We start from the raw sequence: 18,240 nt of genomic DNA on the forward strand, positions 1-18,240 counted from the left end.
TTTTGCTACCAAGATAAGGTCCCTATATATTTTGTGCAGAGAATACAACTTTCATCTTCGTATTAATTTTCTATTGATGCATAACAAGTTACCACAAGTTTAATGGCTTAAAACAACACACATTTAGTATCTCACAGTTTTCATGGTTCAAGAAATTAAGCATGGACTGGGTGCCCTGGTAAGGATCTCCCAAAGCTGCAATCTATGTGTTGGCCAGGCTGTATTTTGTTCTAGAGCTTGGGGATCTTCTTCCAGGGTCACGAGATTGTTGGCAGAATTCAGTTCCTCCAAGTTGTGGCACTAAATTCCCCATTTTCTGGCAGGCTGTCAGCTGCGGACCACTCTCAGCATCTGCGGGGCCCACTCAGTCCCCCTCACACATCCCAGTTTACTTTTTTCAAGGCCAGCAGAAGATTCATTCTAGTCTGCTGAGATAGAATCTTACATAGTATAATCATGGTGGTGACTATCACACCACCTTTGTCAGGTCCTATTGGTTAAAAACAAGTCACAGGTACATGGACTCAAAGGGTGTGGTTTATACAGAAATAATTCACTGCGAGTCAATAGTGTATGTCTGCACAATCTCTATTATGTTCAGAAGTACAAAAGGAACACTTAATACTCTATTTTGAATTAGGACATTACTTTTCTTCCTACTATCTTTTGTTTAAGTAAAACTATCATTTGGGAAAGCACATCATAGCTTTACCCTAAAATAAGTGTAAACTATTTTCTTTCCGGTGACATCATAGGGTTACATAAGCATCTCCCAGTACAACGTTTTTCTTTAACACATGTAGTAGATGACCCTACCCCAAGTCCTGGCCTGCCATCAATGAGATCAGTATCTAAACAAGTCAGTATTAAAGCCATATCTATAAATTGACCCTATTTTCTCACTTCATAGCATCCACTTTCATATCAAAAATCAGTTCATTTTGGACCCTAAGTACTGCTAAATGGAATAATTTTTTATTTAGATATAGTTGACATATAATATATTACTTTCAGGTATACCTCATAATGATTCAGTATTTGTATATATTGGGAAATAATCATCACGCTAATTCTATTAACATCCATCACCAAACACAGTTACAAATTTTTTTTTCTTGTGATAAAAGCTTTTAAGATCTACTCTCTCAGCAACTTTCAAACATGTAATATTGTGTTATTAATACAGTCACCATGCTGTACATTACATCCCCATGACTTTATTTATTTTATAGCTAGATATTTGTACTTTTAACCCCCTTCACTTATTTTGCATGCCCTCCCACCCCCTGCCTCTGGCAACTGCCATCTCTTCTCTGTATCCCTGAGTTTGATTGTTTTGTTTTTTTGGTTTTCTGTTTGTTTTAAGATTCCACATATAAGTAATGCCATGTAGTATTTGTCTTTCTCTGTCCGACTTACTTCACTTAGTACAGTGCCCTCTAAGTCCATCCATGTTGTTGCAAATGGCAAGATTTCCTTCTTTCTTATGGCTGAATAATATTCCATTGTATATATATACCACATATTCTTTATCCACTCATCTATAAATAGACAAGATATAGTTTGCTTCCATATCTTGGCTGTTGTAAATAATGCTGAAGTGAACACGGGGGTGCATGTGTCTATTCAAGTTAGTGTTTTCATTTTCTTCAGATAAATACCCAGAAATGGAGTTGCTGTATCATATTTAATTTTTAATTTTATGAGGAACCTCCATACTGTTTTCCATGATGGCTGCACCAATTTACATTTCCACCAACCGTGCACAAGGGTTCCCTTTTTTTTTTTTTTTTTTTGCTGTACGCGGGCCTCTCACTGTTGTGGCCTCTCCCGTTGCGGAGCACAGGCTCCGGACGCGCAGGCTCAGCGGCCATGGCTCACGGGCCCAGCCGCTCCGCAGCATGTGGGATCTTCCCGGACCAGGGCACAAACCCATGTCCCCTGCATTGGCAGGCGGACTCCCAACCACTGTGCCACCAGGGAAGCCCACCAGTGTCTTTTGATGTATATCCATGACTTATCTTCCTTATTTCCCACGGCAATGGCCATTTCAGTCTTATGGCAGGCCAATTTGGACCCATTTCATCCAGTATGATGTAAGTGTGAATAGCATTTTATACATGCTATGAATCCCATGCAACGTTTTTGCCTTAATATTATTCAAACTACAATAGAAAAGACAAGTGGTGAACTTTTGTTCGTGGAAATGCGAAATACGATGTTCAAATTCTTCATGTATGTTTACATATTTAAGACTAGGAAAAAGGATGTTATACAGCAGTTGGCTGGATTAGAAAAAGTTAATGGGAATAGATGAGTTTGTAATTTGCATGCCCAGACTTAGAGTTGGATTGTATTTGGCATGAATGTGGTGTTGCCATCTTGATGTTTCTGGAAACAGTCAAGTAGGGATTGCTAATAAGGCAATTGATATACTTTGTTATATTTGTAGAAATGTTTTTCTTATAGTGAGCGAAAGTAAGTACAGTTAAAAAACAAATAGTGAAATATTCTTTAGGTCTTCGTATTCAAGTATTAATGAATTAATGTACCATTTGATAAGACATGCAAAGGAAATGATTATGGACTTCTAATATAATTTGGTTTATTTTCCTAAATATTTACTTGGATAATTGATAACATTAGTTGGTGCAAGAGTGTAAAACTAAATTTTCACAGCCTTATGCAGGAATATAATTAACAAGAACTATAAAAACAGATTTAATTGAACTATCCTTTGGAGACTTTTTCATTATCCTTAGTACTTCATTAGCATTAATATGTATAGAGACAACCTTTCTTCTTCTTCAGCCCAACTAATGACATGACTAAACTATGCAGTGTATCTTCTTTCTGTAATAACTTTATTATGAATAATAAACTCTATTGATTTAAAGACTACTATTCATAAGATAGTATGTTCACTGATAAAAATTTTGCTTTTCCTTGATGCTTAGACGTAGAACATGATAGTGTTGAAATGAGACAAGTATTTTAGTTTTGTCCACACTTAATGCTCTAATTATAACATCATAATATTTTCATGTTATTTTAATAATAGAAATGACATTTTTGTAAGACTTTAAAATATCAGAGCTTTTAATGTAACATGTTAATAAACATGTAAAATTAAAGTAGATTTAAACTGCAAATTTAAATGCAAATGTGAAGATTTTTCCTTAGTATGCTCATGTTTATTTTATGCACAGCTTATTTTTTAATTTTTTTATTTCAGCTTTGTCAAGGTATAATGGACTTATAAAATTATAAGATATTTAAAGTGTACATCGTGGTGATTTGATTTATGAATACATTGTGTATGAGACTAAGTTCTACTTTCTTGGCAGATTTAAGATTCCATGCTTTCACTGCAGGGGGCGTGGGTTCAATCCCTGGTCAGAAAACTAAGATCCCGCGTGCTGCGCGGTGTGGCCAATAAATAAATAAATAAGAAATAAAATACAGTGTTAGCAACTATAGTCACCAGTCAGACCTTTTCCAACTTATAGCTAAAACTGTATACCCTTTTACCAATTTCTCCCTATTTCCCCCATCTCCAACCTCTGGCAACCACTCTCTATGAGTTTGACTTTTTTTCCCCACATATAAGTGATACCATGCAGTATTTGTCCTTCTCTGTCTGGCTTATATCCCTGAGCATAATGCCCTCAAGGTCCATGCATGTTGTCCCAAAGGGCAGGATTTCCTTCTTTCGCCTGGCTGAACGGTATTCTATTGTATATATGTACCACATCTTTTTCCAATCATCCATCAATGGATACTTATATTGTTTCCATTTCTTGGCTACTGTGAGTATTGCTGTAGTGAACGTGGGAGTACAGATATCTCTTCAATATCCTGTTTTCATTTCCTTCAGATATATACCTAGAAGTGGGATACATGGATCATTTGGTAGTTCTTTTTTTAATTTTTTGAGAAACTACCTTACTGTTTTTCATAGTGGCTGTACCAATTTACATTCGCACTAACAATGCACAAAACTGTTTTTCATAGTGGCTGTACCAATTTACATTCCCACTAACAAGGCACAAAACTGTTTTTCATAGTGGCTGTACCAATTTACATTCCCACTAACAATGCACAAAACTGTTTTTCATAGTGGCTGTACCAATTTACATTCCCACTAACAATGCACAAGGGTTCACTTTTCTCCACATCCTCGCCAATGCTTGTTGTTTTTTCTTGGTAAAAGCCATTCTAACAGGTGTGTAGTCACATCTCACTGTGGCTTTGATTTGTATTTCCCTGATAGTGATTTTGAACACCTTTACGTGTAACTGTTGGCCATTTGTATGTCTTCTTTGGAAAAATGTCTATACCTTTCCTCTGCCCATTTTTTCAGTCAGACTGTTTATTTTTTTTGTTATTGAATTGTATGAATTCTCTATATAGTAATACACATTTTCATATCAACACCTTATCAGAAATATATTTGCAAATATTTTCTTCTCTTCCAAAGGTTGCCTTTTCATTTTGATGGTATCCTTTAAGTCCCTTAATCTACCTTCATTCTTTTTCATGCTTTTTTCTTTTTACTCCTCTACTTGGATGGATTCCACTGCCCTGTCAGATTCACTGATCCTTTCTTTCAGTTCTCTAGTCTGCTGTTGAACTGGCCTACGAAATTTGCAGTTCAGTTACTGTATTCTTCAGCTCTGTAATTTCTGTTTGGTATGTCCTTATATTTTCTGTTTGTTGAAATTTACGCTTTGTTCAGGCATTGTTCTCCTACCTTGGTGAGCATCTTTATGACCATTATTTTAAACTTTTTATAAGTAAATAACCTATCTCTATTTCATTAAGATCTGTTTCTAGACTTTTATCTTGTTCTTTTATTTTGAACATATTCCTCTGTTTCTTCATTTTCCTTGACTCTCTGTGTTGGTTTCTGCACACTGGGTAAAACAGCCACCGCTCCCAATCTTGATGGAGTGGTCTCGTGTAGGAGATAAACATTATCATTCCGCCTAGCCCAAACTCTTGATTGTCTATCAAACCTATGTGATTGTACAAGCTGCCTTCTTTGTTCTCAACAGCTCCCAGTAGTTGAGGGTATGCCAGGACCTGTTTTGATGTGAGTATTTTCTCATTCACCCCACGTGTAGGAGTTGCTCAGCTAGTTTCTGGATTGTTTCCAGTGGGAATTGCTCCATGTATAGCTGTATATTTCAATGTATCCATGAGACAAGGTGAGTTCAGGAGCCTCCTATGCTGCCATCCTGGACCAGAACTTTAGAACTGACTACATAATAGTATACTGATCCCATAATTATAAAATACATACACTTGAAAACACCAATGCATTTATTTTAAACATCTTTATTGGAGTATAATTGCTTTATAATGGTGTGTTAGTTTCTGCTTTATAACAAAGTGTATCAGTTATACATATACATATGTTCCCATATCTCTTCCCTCTTGCATCTCCCTCCTTCCCACCCTCCCTAACCCTCGGTGGTCACAAACCACCGAGCTGATCTCCCTGTGCTATGCGGCTGCTTCCCACTAGCTATCTATTTTACGTTTGGTAGTGTATATATGTCCATGCCACTCTCTCACTTTGTCACAGCTTACCCTTCCCCCTCCCCATCTCCTCAAGTCCATTCTCTAGTAGGTCTATGTCTTTATTCCCGTCTTGCCCCTAGTAGGTAAGTCAGAAAGAGAAAAACAAATACCGTATGCTAACACATATATATGGATTCTAAGAGAAAAAAAAGGTCAATGCATTTAAATCCTAAGGTTCATCCTAAGGTTATCAAGATACAGTAATACATTTTCTTAGTGATTTTGTTACTTTTATGATAGAACTTCTCTTTTTTATAAATATTTCCTATATATTTTAATGGATTTCAGAAATTCAGATTTCCCTATGAGACTTCCTTAACGACATTTATGCTTATATGGTGTGAAGTTACTCTAACTTTTTGTGATCTCTTTTCCTAAATCTCCTATGTTCATTATAGTAACTGTTGGCCTCTCTACTCTGCCATACTGTGAACTCAAGAGCAAGACCAGTGCATTTTCATGGCATCTAACTGAGGAAGCATTTTAGCAATGTTTCTAGATGGACTAGAAGCAGAGGAGGAAATAAGTTTATGTTGATAAAAATTTGTAAAAGTTGAAAACAATGATAATATAAATACCAGTTATCAAGGACCATTTAGATTTAAGCATTTCAGTTAAAAATTAATGTTGCTTCTTGAGTTTATCAACTCTTTTATTGGCATTCTGCTTTTTAGATTTGAGCTGAGGTGTTTTATCTTTATAAAAGTGTCTTTATTAGTTTTATCTGCATTCAATACATAAAATATCAAAGTTTCTATGGTGGTGCAGTAGTTGAGAGTCTGCCTGCCAATGCAAGGGACGCGGGTTCGTGCCCCGGTCCAGGAGGATCCCACGTGCCACGGAGCAGCTAGGCCTGTGAGCCATGGCTGCTGAGCCTGCGCGTCTGGAGCCTGTGCTCCACAATGGGAGAGGCCACAACAGTGCGAGGCCCACGTACCTCAAAAAACAAACCAAAAAAAAAAAGTACAACTATATAAGCGTTAAATCAAAATGTCCAGATTTAAATTCTTAGAAATTGTGTAAATTAAATTTGTACTTGTGACATCCAAAGTAGGATACAAGCAACTATTGTAAAATAAACAAAAAATGTTACCTTTCCTGGGTTGTTATTTTCTACCTTGCTTTTTCTTTCACAGATTTTTAATATTTCTATGGTACTTTATACGTGAAAAACAGTGGGAGCCACCATAGCAACATCAACAAGAGGAGAAGTAATTTTTGAAAATTTACTATATGCCTGAGTAGTTTCTATATACAGTTGACCCTTGAACAACAAGAGTTCGAACTGCATGGGTCCACTTATATGCAGATTTTTTCAGTAGTAAATACTGCAGTACTGCCCAATCCATGGTTGGTTGAATCCAGGGATATGGAACCGAGTATACAGACGAACCTTGTCTACGGAAGACTGCTATAAGTTATATGAGGATTTTCATCTGCACAGAGGGTCAGCATCCCTAATCCCCGTGTTGTTCAATGGTCAACTGTATATCAAATATCATTTCTCATAGTATTTTCATAGCTATATATTACTCCCATTTTACCAAAGACACTGAAGCTTATAAAGTATATTTAGGAAGTTTTGAATTCACTAGCATGAAACTGTATCTTACAAAATTAAATAATTATTGTGTCATGCTACTTTATTAAGATAGGTATGATTGTAATTTCCTATCACACATCCTTTACTACAGGGTTTTAGAATGTACTCGGTCACTAAAAATCAAATGACATGAAGGACCCAGCTACTTAATCCTCAAGACAATGTCATCTACAGAATGAAACTATAATCAAATTTTAAAAAATAGTCACATGTTAATTAATAGATTTTGAAGTTCTACTTTTTAGCTATACCTTTACAAGGTATAACAATTCTCTTTGTAGAGTCTAAGCATATGGCTCCACCATATATTATATAGTGCTGAAATTATTTTTATGAGCTACATTTATATTCTAATTTTTAAGCTTAAAAAGAAATAAGTGGGACTTCCCTGGTGGCGCAGTGGTTAAGACTCTGCGCTCCCAATGCAGGAGGCCAGGGTTCGAGCCCTGCTCAGAGAACTAGATCCCACGTGAATACTGCAACTAAGAGTTCGCATGCCACAACTAAGGAGCTGGTGAGCTGCAACTAAGGAGCCCACTAGCTGCAACAAAGGAGCTGGCAAGCCACAACTAAGGAGCTCTTGAGCTGCAACTAAGAAGCCCACCTGCTGCAACTAAGGAGCCCATGTGCCACAACTAAGGAGCTGGCAAGCCACAACTAAGGAGCCCGCCTGCCGCAACTAAGACCTGGCAAAACCAAATAAATAAAATAAGTAAAATTTAAAAATTAAAAAAAGAAAGAAGTAAGACCCATGCCACAAGCACTCTATATACTCCACTATAGTCTAGCATAAATTATGATAGATTTTGATATAAGGCAAGGTCTTGAAACTATGGCTTTACACTAAGGAAATCTCATGAATCATTTTTTGGGATCTCAGACTGACCATGTCTTAAAATTGATATGGTTATACTGACTACTTAGAAATTCAGTATCTGTGTGGGTTTTATGAAATCTTTAATAAGTGATGAACTACAACTTGTGAGTGATTCAACCATGGAAAGTGAAACCAAACCTTAGATTAAGAATCTAGTTTTATTTTTTTGGATAAATTCCATGGAATAACCCTTTAAATATGACCAGCTATTTTTAAGTCCTCATTTTGTAATTTCTAAAATGTCTTAGTACACTAAAAAAAGAAAAAAACTAGGCTAACCTAATTGAATGAAGAGTGGCTAATAACTTTTCTTCATCTTCTACCCTTTATTAGTATCTATCTGATGTCTTACTGTAGAATCAGTCCTGGTGAATCTTTAAAGGCTAATGTCTAAGAAATCAACTGTCTCTATCCAGGCTTAGTTGAGACTAAAAATCATATAGTAGATGATAGTCTTCATTCATCCAGTTATGTTCAGCTTGTATCATCAATTAATCTCTACAAAGAACAGTAACAGTGAACCAAGAAACTTGTGACAGAAAAGGTCCACAAGTGGGGCCAGAGAGAGCTAGTATCTTACTTAACTCTGACCCTTGACAACCCCTTGTAGAAGAACAGTTAATTTGTTTCGTTTTTGTTTTTGTTTTGAGGCTAAATCATTTTTCAGAACACTTGCTCTATTGTAAAAGTAGGTCTGGGGGGTAAGGATGGAGGTGGGGGTACTAGGGAAAGAGAGGGAGAAAAGAGGGGAAAAACAAGGATGGAAAGATGGAAGGGAAGGGGGGGAAGAAAAGGAAAGACGAAATTCATTTGGAAGTATCACATCACCTAGAAATAAGAAACAGTATTTTTCCAAAATATATCCCTACTAGATCAATGAAGAAGGGTTCCATAATTCCGCTACTACTTGTTGAATGTTTGGACTGCGTTGATGCTGACTCCAGGGATGGTTTCTGAAGAGTTAAGTAGGAAGGGAACAGGATTTGGAAGAGAGCTGGCTTTTAATTTTGGAGATTTTGAAAGAGTTGAAAATGGCACTTCAATCACTGAATGGAATGAAGTTTATTTTAAAGAGATAATTGTGTCTTCAGTAAAGGAGAATTCTGCTTTCTTTTAGTGCTTTCATTTTAAAATCTTGACATTTGTAACAAAAATATATCTGGTGCTGTAAACACTAGCTAATTTTTAGATTATTTTTTTAAAAAGATAAAATATCAACAGTTTATTTCTGTCTCAGTTAGATTTCTCACAATAATCATTCTCCATCTTTCTTTCATGTGGCTAATTACAGAAAAATCTGTTCTGTGGAATAAGGAACAGTTTACTCAGTTGCTCATCAATCAAGAATGCTTTTGTTGTCCCTGTACTAAGTGCCATATTAATGCACAAACAGTATTAGTTTATGAGTTAATGCTGAAATGTGAATAATAATTCATAAGTTATGATCGTGTTTTCACTTTATCAGTTGCAGTCATTTATATGTTTAGATTGTGTCTTCTCAATTTATGATAGCCGTTAGTATCTTTTTGTAAGTTAAATGCTCCTTGATTTCATAAATGAATTATATGCTGTGGAATTTCTTATACTGGGAACATCCTCATATAAAATTTTTACAAAATATCTGATCAAAATGGACAGAGCCTTATTATATTACTGAATATGGCTAAAATAAAAATTATTTGTTAATATCAGATTAATCATTATAGATCCGACCAAGATCTCAGAAAGTTCTCTTTCCTATCAACTATTATTGAAATCAGAATATTGTTCTTTTGATATTGGTATCCAGTTCCAATATTCATATTGTAGTTAACTTCTAGATACCAGAACCCATTTTTTGTGTACCTTATAACTTGTGATAACTGTTGCTTCTTAACTTATTGCTAATAATTTGCTAATTTTTCAATACAGGTAATGGATTAGGAATTAGAATTGTGGGTGGTAAAGAAATCCCTGGACATAGCGGAGAAATTGGAGCTTATATCGCCAACATTCTTCCTGGGGGAAGTGCAGAACAGACAGGGAAACTTGTAGAAGGTAAGAATAAGGATTTCAGAGTAAATTAAAATGAATGTGCTCATATTAAATATATCTTAATTTGATATGAAAGTTTTTGCTTCTTTTACTGTCTAGGTAAAACTCTCCTTTTGGTTAATTATGATATTTTGGTAGAGTAATATAAAGGAAGGTATGTCCACAGCTATATTCATTTTATTTTCAGTTGCATTGTCCTTTTTGGCAGTTGGAGTGCTATGGGAATATCTTGTTTAAGAAACAGTAATTAGTCAAGATTTTTTACTGACTGGGGCAACATTATATTTTTAAAAAACACATTGATTAAAAGGATTAGTGTTTCATAAACACCAGGAAAAATTATATTGAAATCAGAGCCATAAAAACATCACATGATTCAGTACATGGTAAAGTCAGGTCAGCAAACTATGGATGACCCACAAGCCAAATCCATCTGCTGCCTGTTTCTGTAAACATTGTTTCATTAGAACACAGCCAGGATTATTAATTTACATATTGAACACGGGTGTTTTCCCACTACAATAGCAGAACTGCATTCACAACAGAGACTGTACGGTCTACAAAGCCTAAAATATATATATTCTCTCTGACCCGTTCAAGAAAAAAAATTGCCAACTCCTGTGCTAGGTACTATTCTATTCACCTCATTACATCATAAAGTATTTTAAAGTAATGAACTTTACAGATGTGTCTTATGGGCCATAAAATGATGTTTCTTTCAGTAAAAGGTTACAGCTTGATTCTCAAGATACACAATAATTTTCAGTCATTAATTAGACGATGTGATCATTTGCATTTTCCAAAACCTAACATAGATATAGTTTACAAGTTTTCAGTTAGATTGCTTACCACGAATATATTTATCATAAAGCAGCCTCAGTCTATCCTTCTATTTTTATCCTAAATTAAATGTTATTTAGAAAGCATTTTTCTGTCGTTTCATCGTTTAATAAAATGTTGCCTGTTATTGTTTGAAACTGAATTATGTTAAGATTATTCCCTGTCATTGTCTTAAATTAAATATATTGGAACCTACTGAAAAAAATCCCTAGATATTTTGATAGACAATTCGAATAAACACAAATTTGAGGCAGTATTTATTCATCACAGTGTTCTGCTGGAAGCAGCTTGCCCAACTCACTAAGAGATGTTTTGAATATCTCTTCCCAACTTCACACTCAGTACCATCACATTGTTAGCTTGAATTGGCCATGGTGACAGTATTTACAACATGAAAATAGGCAAATGCTATGAATCAGGCCTTTTTTGTCCATTTATTTGCCTGTTGATTTTCAGAATGCCAGTTTACCAGGACATCACCACATATATAACTGAAAGCATATTATTGAAAATATTCTAATGGTATTCATACAACAAGGAAAATTGGAGGTTTAGCCACATAGCTAAATGAAGGAAAAGACTATATGAATCAAGAAATAACCATTATGAGCAAACACTGGGTCTCTGTGAATTTTATATGACTATAATCCTATCATGCCTAATGCTACTCTGTTGGTATTGCAGTCTAGTTAAGATACAGGAATTGAGGCCTGTTTGTAAGGATGGGAGTGATATGATTGCTTTCTAATAGCATACTTCAGAAAGAAATGAATATGCTATTTTTATTTTAAGATAAAATTTGCAACAGTAACTTTGCCTGATATAGTTGACAAAGATACTCGAATAATTTAAAGATAAAATTTCATACCCTTCTTTGTCCTTACACCATGAAAATCAGCAAATGCTACAAATTAGGATGATTTTTATGTACAATTTCAGTGAAGCACTCTGTGATGAAGTGATGCTCTTTGCATTTGGCAACTTATATGACCATTTTTAAGTTCATGCACCTAAATTAATAATAGATATAATGCAAACCCATTCAAGAAAGGAAACTGAAATGAACCTAAAATTACATCTGTGATTTTATAAACTTAGAGACTGCCATTAAAGTCATCATCATTTTTGGAAATAATAGTTTTGCAGTTTGTTTCATTGGGTAAAGTGGGAAATCATTAAAAGCTGTGTGCATGTGACTTAAGATTTTACTTTTATTAATTGTATTATTTATTAATTCTCCCAAAGTTTTGCCAAGTGCTAAGCCAGGCCTCTCTATGACTATAGATCCTCTGATTATTAGAGTCCAGTTGTTACATAACTCACACATATAATTTGTTATTTATGATTTCCAGATTTACTTTATTTTCTCTTAAAACATAAATCTTTATTACAACTCTTGGTAGTATTTCTGTTAGACTCACGATGCTATCTTGACTGTCAATATCTAGATCCTGTTTTTGCCAGTACAACCCAGAATCTACAGTTGTCTACTGGGTTCTTCACCAGTCCAGAATCTCCCAATCTTTGTGTTGGCTGTCTGGTGGAGAGAGGGTGAAGGGCACAAAACAGATGAGTTTTAAATTAGAAATTAAAATCTAAACTCAAAATAGCAAGTCCTACATGGAAATGTTTGCTGCCTGACACGTCTCTTTCTGATTCATTTGCACTTAAATGGTGAGTGAGCTTTGCTCTCAATCTTGGAAAATTTTACTGAAGCAGCTCAGTGGTTGCATTTCTCCGTTACACGGTAAACACAGGAAGTCAGGGTTTGATGTTTGCTAATTCGTTGAAAGTGGATGTGATTTTCCTTAGTCTGGGCCTCCTCCACAATCAGGAAAACTGCCTTAAAAGATTTGCCTTGGGGGCTTCCCTGGTGGCGCAGTGGTTGAGAGTCCGCCTGCCGATGCAGGGGACGCGGGTTCGTGCCCCGGTCCGGGAAGATCCCACATGCCGCGGAGCTGCTGGGCCCGTGAGCCATGGCCACTGAGCCTGCGCGTCCGGAGCCTGTGCTCCACAATGGGAGAGGCCACAGCAGTGAGAGGCCCGCGTACCGCAAAACAAAAACAAAAACAAAAACATTTGCCTTATAAGATTTCTCATCTATTGGGATGCGCAGCTCCACATCACACATCTTCTGTTCTGCCTTCCCCGATGGAAGTGGGGCAGAGGGAGCGTCTCAGCATTCATGGTTTGATGTATGCAGTTTAACAGTTAATTGGGCACTGACCTGTAATTTTCATTACAAGTGTTTGAGTGTACAAAAAAGCTATAGAGAATAATGTGGCAAACAACCATGTACTCACCATATTGTTTTAAGTCTTAACATTTTGCCTATTTGTTTCATATTTTTAGGAGAGATAAGTACCTATAAACCAATTAAAGCCTCCTGTAGTCACCTCTCCTCTCCCAAACCTCTCTTACTCGCCCAAAATAAACCACTAGACTTAACTTGAGATTACCCTTCACTTGCTTTTCTTTATAGTTTTATGTATGTATTCATAAATTTTATAAGGATTCATTTTGCTTGTTTATGAAATTTTATATAAATGATAGTTTACTGTACATGTATTTTTGCCACCTTTTTTAGTTCCAGAGTTTATGAGTTTTATCTAAAATGGTTTATCTAAAATAGCTACATGTACACACATGTCGTTCTAGTTATTTATTTTCACTTCAGGACAGAATTCTATTACTGTATGTCTCTACTACAGTTTAATTTAAACATTCTCTGGTTATTTCGGTTGTATATGAGTTTTTTTTTTTTTTACTATTTCCAACAACGCTGTAATTAATTTTTTGAATTAGTCTCCTTTTGCACATGTACAGAAGTTTCTTCTATAATTAAAGTACAAAAGAATTTAGAAGAAGTTCAATTCCTGGGTTATAGTGACTATCTTATTAAATAATATAGGAGAACGTTGTGGGGTTTCTTCAACAGTAGTTGATTTTTCCAAGTTGCTCTCCAAAGTGTTATGCTATTTTTACATTCATCCGTAGTAAATTAGTGTTCTTATACCTTTATATCCTTGTTCCTCTTTCTCAACATTTTCTTTTTCAAATATAATATGAAATGATAGGCCATTGATTTCTTCGTTCACCTTACCTTCAGTCATGTTGAGTATGATAATATGTTACTAATCTTGTTAGCATTCGGATTTTCCTCATCTGTGATTTGCTTGTTCTTTTGCTTATTCTTTATTTGGATTGTTTATGTCTTTTAAATTGAATTTTAGAGAATATGTATTCTGGTTATAATCGTTTGTCAAGTATGTACGCTGTAAATATCTTTTCCCAGTATGTGGCTTGTTTTTTTAGTGTCTTTTTTTTTTTTAAGTTGAAATTTTAACATAGTTGGCTTGTTTTATTTCTATTAAGTTTTATAAATGTTCTATATTATTTAGGAAATTCTCCTTGCCCTGAAGTCTTCAAATATTAGCCTATATTTCCTTCTAAAAATTGTGAAATCGTACTCTTTATATAATGTCCTTATAGACACAGAATTAAGTTATTTTTAGTCTATCGTGCTCTGACTGGAAATTTTAGTTTTCTCCCCCATCAGCATGGATAATCAGTTGCCTGTGCACCATTTATTGAAGAGTGTATCGTTGCACCCACTGATCTACAGTGCCCCATCTGTCATATATTGATTTTTTTGTACATGTGTGGGTCTTTTATGAGATGTTTGTTCTAGCTTGTCTATTTGTCTATCCCTACATCAGCGTCACACTGTTGTAATTATGATGACTTTAAGTCCTGACATATGGTAGGTAATCTACCATACTGTTGTTCTTCAAAATCCTCTTGGGACAATTCTTGACCTTTGGTCTTGCATATACATTCTAGAACCGGCTTGTCAGTTTTCAGGAAAATCTCTGTTGAAAATTGGTAGTGATTATATTGAAGGTATAGGTTAATTTAGAAAAAAAAAATTTTATTTTGAGTCTTCCATGGGTTCACAGTGCTGGACCTTTGTTCTTCTTAGAGATTTAATCATTGTATTTTGAATCAATACAATAAAATACATTAGGACATTTAAAAAAATTAACACATAGCAATTGTTAGACTTATTAACAAGTTGTATCATTTTATATCAACTTACAACAATTTTATATCTCCAGAAAAGGAAGAGTAGAAAATATAAATAAAATAAAAGTTTGTTTAGGAAGTATAATGGGCCAAACCTAATCCTTTATGTGCATATCATTGGTTCTAAGCTTTATTTAATCGCTGGACTTCTGAAATTATTCTCCAAATGATTTTCCCCCTAGTATTGTGTATCATAACATCATAATTGTGAAATATATTACCTGCATGATACCTTTCATATTTCAACAGTTTTCATAAGAGAACAGTGAATCCATAAGAACTAAACACATTTTAGCCATTGAACCAAAAACAGATATTTGTTTATATTGTTAGGTTTTCCAGCTGAAAATCAATTTAGTTGAAGTATTTTGAAGATAAATTGTGTCTTTATTATTGATAATAAAATCATATTTGTTTGGACAATGCTGTTTGGAGCTAAGATAGGAATATAGTGTTAAGCTCTGAATGTAGCTTCAAGAAGCTTCTTAATGAATCAGTAGGAATATAGACTAGGAGAGCAAAAAGTTAAAACCAATGATATACAATGTTTGCTTAAGGATTTAGCCAGAGCTATGTGGAAAATTACCTTCTCCCAGGCCAGTAGGTAGACCTGTAAGGAAATTAGTTTACCTTAGTTTGTCTATATGCTATTCTGTGAGGAAATGTACCTGTGGCATAAATTCTAGTTCATGGATATTTCCAAATTCTCAGTTTCTAGTTGTCTCGGTGTAGGGGATATTGATTCGGCTAGTTAGCACCTCTTAAAGATGAACTGACAGGGTTTCGGGCAAGAAAATGTTGTTGGATTTATATTTGAGAATCAGTGATTGGAGTGGAGGTGAGGTTAGGTGTTTTTGGCATGGTGGTTTTGATTTTAGAAGTTCGCCTCTGGAATTCCCTGTCCTGAAGAACTATGGTAGAAGAGCTAATTCCAGTAGAGGACACACTCCTGTGTGACTTAAAGGATAATGTTCCGAGGCAAGAAAGTCTCTACTTCTGCTTATGCTTTTTTGGCATATGTTACAGATGGCATGGCAGTGATCAAAGCTGGAGACCAGGAAACACACCACACAGATGAGTGAGCTTCCTTATTCTTGTTCCAGGGGGATTACCAGGTACGGATTGGTCATTAGCATGAGATTTCTCAGAATTCCTGCAAGATAGTGTGTCAGGTACACATGGCACAAGATCATATTTCTTGTTGATACAAGGATTTTTCTAAAAAATATTTAGGAAACTATCTTCTGGAAAGAAAGAATATAAATTGTGGGTACCTGGACTGGTAGGTTGTAATATACTATTTTTAAGATGCAGTGATAGCATACTTACATATTAATGATTAGCTGTATTGCCAGGACAAAGAGAGATGTTTCTCTTCTTTATCCATTTATTTTGAAATTAATCAGAGGAAATTATGTTTGAGTCAGTATTTCCAATAGGGACATCAAGAAAATGAAATAATTGCCCTTTTTTTTTTACACATTTTTTAGTATGTATAATACTCCATATCCTAATTTGATTGCTTTTATCAGTAAGAGTGGTATAGCTTGAAATATATATGTATGTTCAAGTGATACTGATTAATGATTAACAGTTGTTTCTGTTTTTAAATTTCTGGATTTGTCTAATCAGTATGCCATAACAGGCTACATTTTGGTGTGTATGAACTTGGAGTTGTTATTTTGGAAGCAAGGATGCTGAACTGTCTTTAATAGCTGTAAAAAATCTTCAAACAGCCAGTGCTTCAAGGTCTTCATTATATAAAGAGAATGTTTTTAAAGTCAGACACATCAGGATTTAGATTGAGCTCTGCTACTTTTTGCCTGGATAAGTCGTTTAACTTTTAGTACTTTGGTGTTCTCATTTGGGAAATCGGGATAATAATAGTGGCTGCACAATTGTTGTCAGGTTTACAAATAATGTGTCAGAAACATTTAATATAGCGTTTGATATAGTATTTCACAGAAGTAGTGAAAAGATGGTACTTACTTTGGAGATCTTTGATGATAAGAATAGTATGTGCTACTTAAGCTTGAATTCCGTCCCCTCTCTCTGAACATGCGTAGATAATTGACCATGGTCAGGTCTGAGCTCTGAACTGCAGGGATTTGGAATATTCCTAATGGAAAAAGCACAGATTTGAAGTCAGAAGACTCTGAATTAATGTCATCCTCATGATGTTAGGCAAGTTGTTTATGTCCTCTGAGTCTCCTTTTATCTCATCTGGATGGGTTGATGTTTCAGTTAGGAGGTTTCAAGACCTATCTCATGGGGTTAACTGTGAGTATGAAAGGAGCTGATGTATTTTTCATGCTTAGTTAACTATGAAGATCTAGACTAAAGAAACTACTTTGTTAAGGATAGACGAAATTATTTGCATAGATGACAGTTAATCTCACAAAGTTCAGGCTTCCTGTAAGGGAGCATTGATCTGCTAGAGGTATTCTGCTATAATGGAATATCGTTTTAGGTATTTATTAGGCCTGAATAAATTTTTAAAAAATTTAAAACCTGAAGTGATTAAGTCATGTCCCATGTAAATATATCACCTCCTAACCGTAAAACCGTACTTTTGGCTAGTCTTATAAAAAGGCTTCTAAGTTTTTCTTCTTATCAACAATTTGTTAATCTCATGTCTGATTAAAGTCTATGGACATACATACAATGAATATCTGCTTATGTAACTCTCATGGTCTGTAAGTCACTGAAAGCATATCTTGTTAGTGAATAGAATCGTGGTGTAGGTGTCAGATGTCAGGTGTCTGGCACCCAGTGTGTGGACTGATCTTTCTCATCAACTCCTTTTTATGGCTGTTGAAACTCACTGGGTGTTCAGCATTAAGTGAAAGGGGCCCTCCACAAGACCCTTCTGTAATGCATACTTTTGAGACACTTTATCTGTTGAAGAGATGCGGAGAGATTGAACCTTGAGAAGAATCATACAGTCTAAGGTGTGGAAAGAGAAAGCAAAACAGTAGTATGTGTGCTATAATAAGTTATGTATGTTACATAAGATGGAAATGTGAGCCCTAGAATTAAGAAGTGAGACTAATTACATAGAATGAAAGGAATGAAATCAGAATGGATAAATCATGACCCTTACGTCTCAGGGCTCCTTCCTCACCTGTACACGTCCCTTCCAAGGCTCCAGGAAGTTAAAAAACATATGTGATGTTTGTGGCGTTTGTCAGCTTTTTAACTTTTGTAATCTGTT

At 35.2% G+C, this 18,240-nt stretch overlaps 1 protein-coding gene across 1 annotated transcript in view; it reads left to right on the top strand.

Moving 5' to 3' along the window:
* The window catches only part of PCLO (piccolo presynaptic cytomatrix protein), a 365,674-nt gene that overhangs the window by 248,756 nt on the left and 98,678 nt on the right, over window positions 1–18,240 (top strand). The window contains exon 10 of the mRNA XM_060156163.1: window positions 9,978–10,103. Within this exon, the coding sequence (XP_060012146.1) occupies window positions 9,978–10,103 (126 nt within the window). The remainder of the gene's footprint in view (window positions 1–9,977; window positions 10,104–18,240) is intronic.

This window comes from Lagenorhynchus albirostris, chromosome 8 (genome assembly GCF_949774975.1).
Source record: "Lagenorhynchus albirostris chromosome 8, mLagAlb1.1, whole genome shotgun sequence".
In the NCBI taxonomy this organism is placed as follows: Eukaryota; Metazoa; Chordata; class Mammalia; order Artiodactyla; family Delphinidae; genus Lagenorhynchus; species Lagenorhynchus albirostris.